Consider the following 12,572-nt stretch of genomic DNA (forward strand, 5'->3'; position numbering starts at 1 on the left):
AACTCGGCTTATGTGAATCTCAGGCACTTCCCAGAATGCACATTGCTACACGGGAAGTATCGAGCATGAGCAACAAAGCACCTGATCTCAAAATGTTCAAAGAATCCTTGTCAGGCACTAAATACCAGGACTCAGTAAAATTTCAGAGCCATCAGGGTCCAATATACATTGAGAATTTTGGTGGATTTTATACAAAAGTCATTTCAACCTTCTTTTGATTTTTGCCTAGAATATTCATGCTTACTCTTCTACAGCCTAACATGCTGTGTGAGCCTTCTGCATAACCATCACAAATGGAGAGACAAAAGGACAATCTTTATTATCTTTCCAGTTATTCTCTGTTTTTCCAGTCCAAACTGGGAGCTGGTTTACTTACTGCTTCAGTGTCAGCACTTGGACTATGTTTTAATCTGATAGGCAGTGAGTAGATTTATCAGCTTTGTCATAGAATGCTCAGTGGGAGCTGATTCCTCTGAGTCTGAGTCCAGGATCGAGGAGGTGACAGCTATGCCACTTCTGCTTTCTTCACCTGAGGCCGGAACAATATAATGTCACCAAGTGGCTGTGCTTTGCTGTTCTCCCTCACTGGAAGCTGTGACTTTGCCAGACTGATGTGGCCTCTGAACCTCTTGCACCTGCTGGTTTCAGGTCCTCAAAATGCTGAGATTTCTATAAACAGAATAACGTTTTGGCTGATTCAGCTTATATATTCACTCCCATTTTCTTCCTTAGATACCAATTAAAAGGCAGTTCTACTAGTCATTGTGTCTTGGTTGGAATGGAAATTTTTTGGAACAGCAGTGTCCCTGTGTGTGAAAGTGAGTAAAAGGGGTAATGCTTTAGGCCAATCTCTCCCTTTACTCTGTTTGGCAATTTGACCTCTGGCCTCCCCAGCTGTTGTTCTTCTATTTTCTAATCTGAATTATTGATAAATGTTTGCTTACTTTAATACTATTTTACCGTGCATCAATTTGTTGTGATGAACTTGGGTCGTGTATCTCCTGTTTGGGGAACCATCTGATCAGTCTCTGTCCTTTTGAATTCTATGTTCCATCTGATAAATCATGCTGTAGTTCGCCTCTAAGTCAGGAAAGATTAGATAATGTGACATTTTGACAAACGTTTTTCTCTTTTCCTTACTTCCTTCTTTTTCTTTTTTTTATGCCATAAAGATATAGTCACTCTACAATTTTACTATCCATTTTCTGATATACAAATAAGAGTCATTCATTCATTCAGTTATTTATTGAGCACATACTATGTGCTTGATGTTCTTCTAAGCACTGGTATTATAACAGTGGACAAGATGAACAAATTCCCTCTCCCATGTTATTTATATTCAAGTGGGGAGATGTACAAGAAAGAAAATAAACAAAGTGAATTTTACGGAGCTGGTAGATCAGAGCAGTGCAGAAATGAGGGGAAAGTGGGAGTAATATTACACAGGGTAAGCAGGTTAAGAGTCCTTAAACTCTCAAAACTTGTGTCTAAATAAAGTATGCTGAAAGATTCAGAAACAAGAAGCTGATTAAAAAATGTCTCCTCTATACAATACCACTACTGATTTCTTCTAGTCTAACCCATTTGTATTTTTCATTTGATCCTAAAGATTGGAAATATATATGTGTGTGTATATATATATTTTTTAACCAGTCCAAATGTTACAGAAATATTCATGTTTCTAGAAATCTGCTGTCATCCTCTGATGATTTTTATAGTAAAACTTTCTAAGAACATAACATATTGACCCCTGCTGTCCAAGAAGCCCAACATTCAGTGAAGTAACATGACAAAATTCCATCCTACTGGCATGCATTAGAGATCATTTATTTTATCTATTTTTATTTCTATTTGCTTTTTAGGGCCACACATGAGGCATATAGAATTTCCTAGGCTAGGGGTTGAATCAGAACTGTAGCTGACCACTTATGCCACAGTCACAGTGACACAGGATCTGAGCTACCTCTGTAAATTATGCCGCAGTTCACAGCAACGCCGGATCCTTAAACCCACTGAGCAAGACCAGGGATTGAACCTACATCCTCATGGATACTAGTCAGGTTCAATGTCCCTGAGCTACAATGGAAACTCCTAGAGCTCATTTATTGATTGTATTATTTGTCTTATTTTTCAGATTTTTTTCTGGTTTAGGTAGCATCTTCCAAATCCCCAGCCTAATTAGAAACGTTAAATAGAAGTGAGGAAGGGATAGTTTTAAAGAGATAAGCAGATACCAGAAAAAAATTAACAAATTGAAACCTCATGGAAAGTAAAGAAAAAAATATTAAATCATAAACAGTCCCCTGCATTAAAAAAAATAATAAACTAAGTGGTCTGAATCATTTAGAGAATTTCCAATGAACCATGTATGTTTCTACTCATTGTGACAGCACTACTGTCAAAATTCATTGAGGGTCAGTATCAGTAAGTCATCAAGGAAATGTTTCTTTCCTTTAAGGTAATTAGTACCTATGCAATACATTGTAGAAATATTTCCCAAGAATGTGTGCTCTCTGGAGGACAAAAACTTTATCTGTGTTCATCCCCACTTTATCCTCTGAGCCCTGTTGAGTGGATGACACAGAATAAGTGCTCAATTAATATATGTTGAGTAAATGAATGAGTTACCCTCCAACTGGTTGTTTTTTTTTCTTTAAAAGTTTCACTACTTCGGAGTTCCCATCATGGCTCAGCGGTTAACGAACCCAACTAGCATTCATGAGGATGTGGGTTCGATCCCTACCCTCACTCAGTGGGCTAAGGATCCAGTGTTGTCATGAGCTGGGGTGTAGGTCACAGATGGGGCTAGGATCCAGCATTGCTGTGGCCTAGGCCTAGGCCGGCAACCTAGCCTGGGAACCTCCATATGCTGAGGGTGTGGCCCTAAAAAGACAAAAAGACAAAAAAAAAAAAAAAAAAAAAAAAAGAAAAGAAAAGAAAAAGTTTCGGTGCTTAATTAAAAATGAGAAGTTTCTATTATCCAGAAAACTTAAAGGCCTGGAAGATTCAGGATAGGCAAATTCTTTTGTACATTTTCAAATTAAAAAAAATGAGATTGAAATCTCCTTTCACTTAGTCCATTTTGTGTTTTTTCGGTAGCACCAACTGTAGTACCCTGGGACTGTAGAACATCTCTGTTGAAAACTTTTCAATGAAACTTAGAGCTTTTGCCTTCTTTCCAGAAATTTTGTGTCCATATCCTCCTGATATCCTTAATGGGAGACACACGGGCACACCTCTGGAAGTCTTTCCTTTTGGAAAAGAAGTAACCTACACATGTGACCCACACCCAGAGAGAGGAAAGATCTTCAGCCTCATTGGGAAGAGCACCATCCACTGCACCAGCGACAGTCAAGGGAATGGAATTTGGAGCGGCCCCGCCCCTCACTGTGGAGTTCAGGGTTCGTGAGCCCCATCCCACATTCCAAATGGCTTTAGAAGGTCTAAACCCAAGTCTCCAAATTTCCAAAATGACAGCATGGTGTTTATTCATGCGCATGACACAGTTCAATGCAAGATCAATAATAAATGGTTTTAAGATTCATCAACAAGCAAGATTGTGATGATTTTTGTTTCCAGAGGACTGATGAAAAGAGATGGAGGAAGTGGGCAGAGGTTCTAGTTCTAATTATAATTAGAAGGAAAATGTTTTCAAAGCATAGTGATTGAAAGCAAATACCTATGAACCTTAACTAGCATAAAGTTCATAGGTATTTGGAGGTGTTGGAGAGAAGCACAGATTAACAGAGAATGAAACCCGGCAGGATTGTTTTAATTACCTATTTGGCCAGAGACTGCTGTGCAGTCTCTATGAAAATTGGGCTGTAAAATTGTAGACAAAACACAAAGATTCTTTGAGCCAATTTGGGCTAAGTTCTAAGTTAACACAGGGTTCACTTGACACTAATTTTCACTGTTGAAGTCTTTCTACTTTGGTGGAAAGAGAAAGCAGAGCATTGTGAGCTCAAGAGGAAATGCAAAATAGAGTATGTATGTCTAAGGTCTGGAGATGGTTTCCTAAGACACCCACACTCAGAAAGTGAATATGGGAAAGAGAAAGTAAGTTGTGGAAGTGACTCTAGTCCCAGCATAACATACTGACCACAGGGGAACTCTGAGAGAAAAGAGCAGTTCTAAAAGGAAAGGGACCAAGGATAGACACTCAGTCATTTTTTTGCCCTCACTCTCCTCCTGCAGCACCATGGCTTCAACTTGAGGTCCCCCCATGAGCCTGTTTACAGATACAGAGTCCTACTTCAGATTCACTGAATCGACAGAGAGAAACCATCTTCCCTTAAGTTCTATGATTTTTTTTTCAACATAACTGTATCTTGAGATGGCAGCGATAGTTTTATTGGCTATATATTTTTAGATTGGAGACTTGCCAGATCATCTTCATTTGCTGATTTTGGCCTTAGATAGTCATTTTTAGTCAGAAGAGAAACTCTTTGAACTAGAAGCTGGTCTATCTAATATTCAAGCTCTAAAATAAAAAGGAAACAAGCAATATATTATAGACGGATAAATTTCCAATGAAGATATCTTTAAAATAAGCCAAATTCTTATACTCAGAAAAAGTATTTAATTATGTTAAAGATATGAGAAATTGGTTTGCAGATTTTCATACATAGAATGATCAGTGTGCAAAATTTGCTCTAGCTTTACATTTATTATTTAAAAAAATAATTGAAAGGGAGATGGAGGATACCTAGAGTAAAAACTAAAGGAGAACTTATTGTCAAAACCAAGTGGAAATGATTTCTATTTTTCCAAGCATATATACCTTTTTGATTTCATACTACTTGAATGTAAGCTGAATTTTTATTCTTCAATCCTAGGGCATGGGGCTAAAACTAGAATTTGATTCAACAACATACACTTCAAACAATGTTATAATAAGAACTATAGTTCTTTGGTTTTTTGGTTTCATTTTGAGGAGATGTTATTTATTTTCACATTGTGTTCAAATGGTTGGCTTAGAAATCAGGCCTAGAAAGGCAGTGGTGCTTCCTAGTTTCAAGAAATATCTTGAGTTCTCCATTCATGCCTGTAAACCCTCTACTGCAGTTTTGATGCACTGAAGCACAAGGAAACCAGACAAGAAAGGTAAAACCTGGGCAGAAGCACTCTTTATATCTCCCTAAAAATGTAAAAAAAAAAAAAAATGAATTGGCACTATCTTTTACAGTAAATTATGTGAGTAAAATGCCCAGGTAGCGATCTTCCAAATAGTCCCTTTTCTAACGGGCATGTGCTAATGGAACCGTTCTCCCATTTCCTAACCTGTCAAAGCTTACAAGGAAGTTATCTTTCCAAAACAAAAAGTTTCTTTTGTTCTGACATCAAATCTAACAAGAAAGAGAGAAAGAAGAATGGCATTGGGTGTCTTTTTTGAACTCTGATGTTCTTTCTTCTTTTGGTTTCTAGGTCACTGTAATGCTCCAGATCAGTTTCAGTTTGCCAAGCTGAAAAGCCAAACCAATGCATCTAAGTTTCCCATTGGGACATCTTTAAAATATGAATGCCATCCCGAGTACTACAAGATGTCATTCTCTATCAAGTGCCTGGAAAACCTCACGTGGTCAAGCGCCATTGATGTCTGTAAACGTGAGCAAACCCTGCATTGGAATATTCCCATGTTTGCTTAAGTATCTATACAATCTTATTTAACTTTTCCAAATTTTAGAGATGAGAATATTTTGTTTGTCAAACATAGTCAAATAGGTGGAGGTTAGGAGGCTGTCTTGTTACCTAATTATTGGTTGAAATGTTTATCTCATGAGACAGTTTAGAGAATATTTGTGGGGAAGTAAGTAAGGAATTACTCCAGATCAGGAAAAAATTTTTGTAGGGATACATAAACTCTTTGAATAACCAAGTAGGGAAAAAAATGTTATACGGGTGGGATGTAAAACCATAAATAACCCTTATATTTTGAAAAGAGATTTGAGGTGGAGATAAGATAGATCTGGAGGGGAGGTGTTTTTGAAAGTGATGCTTAGTGAGTGGCTGAGCTTGAGGCAGTCTGCTGAGGTTCCTCAAAGTGGCAAAATCTGGGAAACAGTCAGAATTGCATATACACTTCAGACGGCTACAGTCGGGTGAGAAATAACTTGTTACGCACTAACAAAATTCAGATTACTCTTCCTGGCTCCCAAATTCTGTTTCTTTCCCAAGGTAAATCATGTGAAACTCCTTCAGATCCTGTGAATGGCATGGTGTATGTAAATACAGATACCCAGTTTGGATCCAGAATTAATTTCTCTTGTAATACAGGGTGAGTTGACAGCAGCATCTTTTGATTTAAGAGTTCTAGGACATGGACACTGTGGTATATGGAATGACTGGCCATCAGGGACCTGCTGTGTAGCACAGGGAACTCTACCCAATATTTGATGATAATCTATATGCAAAAAGAATCTGAAAAAAAAGAATATGTGTGTATATGAATAATTGAATCAGTTTGTTATGGAAATTATCACAACATTGTAAATCAACACTACTTCAGTAAAAGTTTAAAAAATGAAAGACTTAAAAAAAGCATTCCAAGACAGCAGTACTACTTTCTGGTCATATTTCAGAAAGGAGGACTAGCTTCTTACCATCTGCTCTCAAGAAAGCTTGAACATAGATGTTTAACTCCTAGTTGAAATGAATAAAGTACAGTAAGTTTCGAGAGGAAATCTGTGTCTTTGCTGGAATCCAGGGTAGTACATACAAGAAAAGCGAGGTATTCACCAGGTAGAAAGGAAGAAAATGGGTGAAGGGCAGGGTCAAACCATACCAAAGCCTTAACCCAGCGGAGGCATGGCTGGAAGAGAGGGAAGGCCATGGAGCAGCTGTGAGAAAGGAAATCTTAGAGGTGACTGCACCATTCATTTGCCGGGGCTGCCATCACAAAGTCTGACAAACTGGGTGGCTTACCACAACAACAAAAATTTAGTCTCTCACAGTTTTGGAGGGTAGAAGTCCAAAATCAGGATGTTGGCCGCATATGCTCTCTCCAGCGCCTCTGAGGAAGGATCCTTCCTTGCCTCTTCCAGCTGACTCATCCTTCCTTGACACGTGGCAGCATCACACCAGTTTTTGCTTCTATCTTCCCATGGCCATCTTAGCTCTGTGTCTGTGTGTCCCCCCAGGGCACCGTCCTCTCTGTGTGAGTCTGAGTCCAGAGTTCTCCCTTTTGATATAGAGGCCAATCACATTTGTTTAGGACTCACCTTAATGAATTCATCTTAAAGTGATTACATCTGCAAAGACTCTATTTCCAAGTAAGGTCATATTCACAGGAGGAATATGGAGGTTAGGACTTCACCATTCTTTGGGGGAAACATCATTCAACCCATAACAGAGCCCCCTATGAAAATGCCAGACATAAATTGCTGGGCGGTAGTCCCACCGTTGGTACTTATTATCCCTGCTCAACACACAGTAGAATCTCAACCTCACTGCCAATGAGCAGCTAAACCAGTAGAGAATATGGGCTAAATTCATACTGCCATGACACCCACCTAAAAGATGCTGGTGACCTTTAGCATATTTGCTAACCGAGGATTTACAGATCATAATCTGACAAAGTAAAATTAGAATAAATCTAAACACTTTTCTCTTTCTTCAAGCATTTTGAAGTGCAATCTGTAAATTCTCTGGCTGCACCCTCTTTACTTGGTATTGCCAAATAAGAGTCTACTTCTGAGCATTATAAAACAGAAAACCATTGGCTTATGATATGCTATGGGAAATTAATATAAAAAAGACTAATCTGAGAGTTCCCATCATGGAACAGTGGAAACGAATCCGACTAGGAACCATGAGGTTGCAGGTTCCCTCTCTGGGCTCGCTCACTGAGTTAAGGATCAGGTGTTGTTGTGAGCTGTGGTGTAGGTCGCAGATGTGGCTCGGATCTGCCGTTGCTGTGGCTCTGGTGTAGGCTGGCAGCAACAGCTTGGATTAGACCCCTGGCCTGGGAACCTCCATATGCCATGGGTGTGGCCATAAAAAAGATAAAAGACAAAAGACAAAAAAAAAAAAAAAAAAAAAAACCGAACAAACAAAAAAAAACAAAAACAAAAACGAACAAACAAAAAAAAAACCACATTAATCTGAAAAATCAGAAGAAATGGCCTCTTACAAAAAAGATTTATTTCCAAGAAATAGGAGAAACTTTTAGAAAAATATGTTTACATTTTGAACAAGATTCATTTGCACACTTTCTGGGAAACTAGTTAGGAAATTTGCTTCTGAATGAAAAGCAGAATAGTCAAATTAAAAAAAAAATCTGTGATAAACACACTGAATACTGTGGAAAATTTAAGCAAGGAGTATGAAGAAAAATTAATAAAATTCTCCCAGAATTAAGAGCAAAAGATAAAGAAGAAGAGGAATGAGAAGATATGTGTAAGAATACTAGGATTCAAAATACGTGTAACAAAAATTCCTGGAGGCGAAAACAATAAGCCCATACTTAGCCATCACTAGGGAATCTTCTGTATTACAGAGATAAGGAAAAAACATCCAGAATGCAGAGAGGAAATTAATAAACCATAATACCTACAAAAGAAAATTAATCTATATTGATCTTTCACATCACTAAATTGCAGAAGGTAGTGATTCTAATGAACTAAGCTAGTATTCACATTTAGAGGCTACATGTGTGCATTAAAGGATAAGCAAGGGGGAGTTCCCGTCGTGGCACAGTGGTTAACAAATCCGACTAGGAACCATGAGGTTGCGGGTTCGGTCCCTGGCCTTGCTCAGTGGGTTAAGGATCCGGCGTTGCTGTGAGCTGTGGTGTAGGTCGCAGACGTGGCTCGGATCCCGCGTTGCTGTGGCTCTGGCATAGGCTGGCAGCTACAGCTCCGATTCGACCCCTAGCCTGGGAACATCCATATGCCGCGGAAGCGGCCCAAGAAATGGCAAAAAGAAAAAAAAAAAAAAAGATAAGCAAGGGCCCCAAAATCACACTTGTGTACTTTCTAGGAAGCATACCCCCTGAAATAAGGAAAAAAGATAAACTCAGGCAATCCATAAGTATTTTTTAAGGGTAATGATAAATACTGGTGAGGTAGAAAATTGACAAAAACAAACACATTTTTTAAAAAAATCAGATATTTTCAGCAAAGTTACAAAACTAAATACAGTGACAGAACTAAGTGTTAAAAGGTGAAACGTGGCAATGTGATCACAATTTAATAAAAATTTCTAAAGTCATAAAATATATCCATAAAAATAAAAAAAATGGGAGAAAGCAAGACAACATAAGCTAGGCTTTTATTGCATGCAAGATGGGTTGAGTACATATTTTGACATCAAAATTGAGAAAATAGGTTTAAATACATGTGTTGTATGTCTATATATGCATTGCTTTCAGTAATGAGAGGATAGAAAAAAGAGAAATCAGAAAAGCCAGATAAAGTGGGTTGGAATTTAGGCTAATCCTTAGACATATCTCAGATTGTAACCTTTCAGATGTGCCATGCATGCATGCTGAGGAAGTTGATGGGATGTGTACAGCACAGTTATTTTTCATTTTTTGCTTTTAGATATCGACTCATCGGGCACTCATCTACTGAATGTGTCCTCTCAGGCAATACTGTCTTTTGGGATGCAGAGCCACCAATTTGTGAACGTGAGTTATCCACATTTCTTACAGTCGGTCCTTGAGTTGCCCTTTAGAATTTCGAAGAATGTATTTCCTTCCTCTTGGCAACGGCATTCTTCTGATATGTGAAGGAAACACTCACATCCTTAAAGGTGCTTATATTGTTCCAAGCTTCGAGTTCCTCCTGGTTTTTCCTTATCCTGGGGTAAAATTTGTTTTAAGCAACAGTCTTAAACTCATTTAGAACAGCCCCCAAATTCCTCTGCTGTTGACTGAACACCTTCTTGTTCTAAGGTCCCTTCTTTTTAGAAATGAATGAATACAAAGTTAGTGAAAGTGCCTTGCTTGGTCTCTGTCAGTTCTTAACCCCAGGTCATCTGCTCTAGCCGTGGGCCCTTCCTGCTCTCTTATGTTTTGTCTAAACCATGATGTACCATCTTTCCTGCAAGTTGTTTGGAAGATGAGCTTCCCACACTTTGAAGCATGTAGAGGAAGGAGCAGCTGGCAAATTAACAAAGAACATAAAGAGTATATAACCCTGGGTTTGGTGACCATGTGGAGGAATCAACACTCTGCAACACAACTGATAGTAGGATAAGTGCTAACAGACTTTCTAAGAGGCCAGTTCGCAGTATGTATAAAAACATTAACTGTATGAATGCCTTTAATCTTGAAATTTTACATGTTATGATTTATTCTTTTGAAAAAAATCAATGGGGCTTTTGCAAGGATTGATGTACAGGTATTATCTACATTATTATTTTATGATAGTCAAAAGAATCTAAATAGTGTGCATATTCCAAACACTTTTCTGGAAATAATCTCCTACTAGGAACTGGGCCTGTGTTCTATTTTTTATTTTAAGTTTAAAATATGACAGATTGCATTAGACAAGAGACAGGACTTTTCCAAAGGGAATCAGATAGTACATATTACTCTGAAATATTACTCAGCCAACAAAGATATGTTAGAAAAAAATGCATGTCTGTGTGTATGTGTATTAAAGATTGTACATTAAATAGTTAAGAGTGGTTCTTTCTAGAGAGAAGGCTTAAAGGCGATTTTTAGTTATAGTTTATAAATTTCCTACAATAAATATTCATCTTTTTAAATATTTTCTTAAAAGCATAAATAAATAAATGTGTCTACTTTAAGGTATACCTGCCAAAAATGTAGAAATAGTTTATATGCCCTGGAATGATTTATACTGCCTAGGAGTTATCTATTACTTGAATGTTAGATTAAATTTGTCTGTAAAATTATCTGTGCTTTGTATCTTTTTAGTAGTAGCATTTTTGATATTTTTTCCATTGCTTCTATATGTCACCTTTCCATGAGTCAATATTGGCAAAATACATCTTTATTTCTAGCATCTTAATTTTTTTTTGTCTTTTTTTTTTTTTTTTTTTTTTTTTACCTTTTCTAGGGCTGCTCCCGTGGCATATGGAGTTCCCAGGCTAGGAGTCTAATTGGAGCTGTAGCCACCGGTCTACACCAGAGGCACAGCAACGCGGGATCCGAGCTGCGTCTGCAACCTACACCATAGCTCACAGCAATGCCAGATCCTTAACCCACTGAGCAAGGCCAGGAATCGAACCCACAACCTCATGGTTCCTAGTCAGATTCATTAACCACTGCGCCACGACGGGAACTCCTAGCATCTTCATTTTTAAATGAATTTTTCCCATTATTGTTGATTAACAGTGATCTGTCCATTTCTACTGTACAGCAAAGTGACCCAGTTATACATATTAACCTCCATCATGTTCCATGACAAGTGACTAGATATAGTTCCCTGTGCTATACAGCAGTATCTCATTGCTTATCCACTCCAAATGCAATAGTTTGTATCTATTAACCCCAGACTCCCAGTCCATCCCACTCCCTCCCCCTCCCCCTTGGCAACCACAGTGTGTTCTCCAAGTCCATGAGTTTCTTTGCTGTAGAAAGGTTCGTTTGTGCCATATATTAGATTCCAGATGTAAGTGATATCATATGGTATTTGTGTTTCTCTTTCTGACTTACTTCACTCAGAATGAATCTCTAGTTCCATCCAGGTTACTGCAAATGGCATTATTTTGTTCCTTTTATGGCTGAGTAATATTCCATTGTGTATATATACACTGCATCATTCATCTGTTGATGGACATTTAGATTGTTTCCATGTCTTGGCTACTGTGAGTAGTGCTGCAATAAACATACTGGTACATGTGTCTTTTTCAATGAAAGTTCTGTCCAGATACATGCCTCAGAAGGCTATTTCTAGGTCATATGGTAGTTCTATATTTAGCTTTCTGAGGTATCTCCATACTGTTTTCCATAATGGTTGTACCAATTTACATTCCCATCAACAGTGTAAGAGGGTACCCTTTCCTCCACATCCTCTCCATCATTTGTTATGTATTGACTTGTTAATGATGGTCATTCTGACTGGTGTGAGGTGGTATCTCATGGTAGTTTTGCATTTCTCTAATAATTAGTGATGTTGAGCATTTTTTAATGTGCCTATTGACCATCTGTTTATCTTCTTTGGAGTAATGTCTATTCAGGTCTTTTGCCCATTTTTCAATTGGGTTGTTGGATTTTTTTGGTGTTGAGTTGTACAAGTTGTTTGTATATTTTATAGATCAAGCCCTCGTCAGTTGATTTTTTGAAACTATTTTCCCCCATTCCATAGGTTGTCTTTTTGTTTTTTTTTTATGATTACCTTTGCTATGCAAAATCTTGACAGTTTGATTAGATTCCATTGGTTTATTTTTGCTTTTATTTCTGTTGCCTTAGGAGACTGACCTAAGAAAGCATTTGCAAGGCTGATGTCAGAGAACGTTTTGCCTATGTTCTCTTCTAGGAGTTTGATGGTGTCTTGTCTTATGTTTAAGTCTTTAAGCCATTTTCAGTCTATTTTTGTGATGGTATGGGGGTGTGTTCTAGTTTCATTGATTTACATGCATCTGTCCAGTTTTATCAGCAC

At 37.9% G+C, this 12,572-nt stretch overlaps 1 protein-coding gene across 6 annotated transcripts in view; it reads left to right on the forward strand.

The window, feature by feature from the left end:
* Nucleotides 1-12,572, forward strand: part of CR1 (complement C3b/C4b receptor 1 (Knops blood group)) — a 60,809-nt gene that overhangs the window by 19,907 nt on the left and 28,330 nt on the right. For 4 of the 6 annotated variants that reach the window (XM_084976927.1, XM_084976928.1, XM_084976929.1 and 1 more), the window contains exons 8-12: nt 733-818; nt 3,183-3,401; nt 5,428-5,607; nt 6,178-6,277; nt 9,543-9,628. In XM_084976927.1, coding sequence (XP_084833053.1) covers nt 733-818; nt 3,183-3,401; nt 5,428-5,607; nt 6,178-6,277; nt 9,543-9,628 — 671 coding nt within the window. Of the gene's footprint in view, nt 1-732; nt 819-3,182; nt 3,402-5,427; nt 5,608-6,177; nt 6,278-9,542; nt 9,629-10,050; nt 10,233-12,572 lie in introns of those variants that run through there. The other 2 variants (XM_084976931.1, XM_084976932.1) reach the window with 1 other exon arrangement.

This window comes from Sus scrofa, chromosome 9, assembly GCF_054392235.1.
Source record: "Sus scrofa isolate SSC_HxYL_T2T_F1_AM1 chromosome 9, Sscrofa_HxYL_maternal_Yorkshire_Landrace_v2.0, whole genome shotgun sequence".
Lineage (NCBI taxonomy): Eukaryota > Metazoa > Chordata > Mammalia > Artiodactyla > Suidae > Sus > Sus scrofa.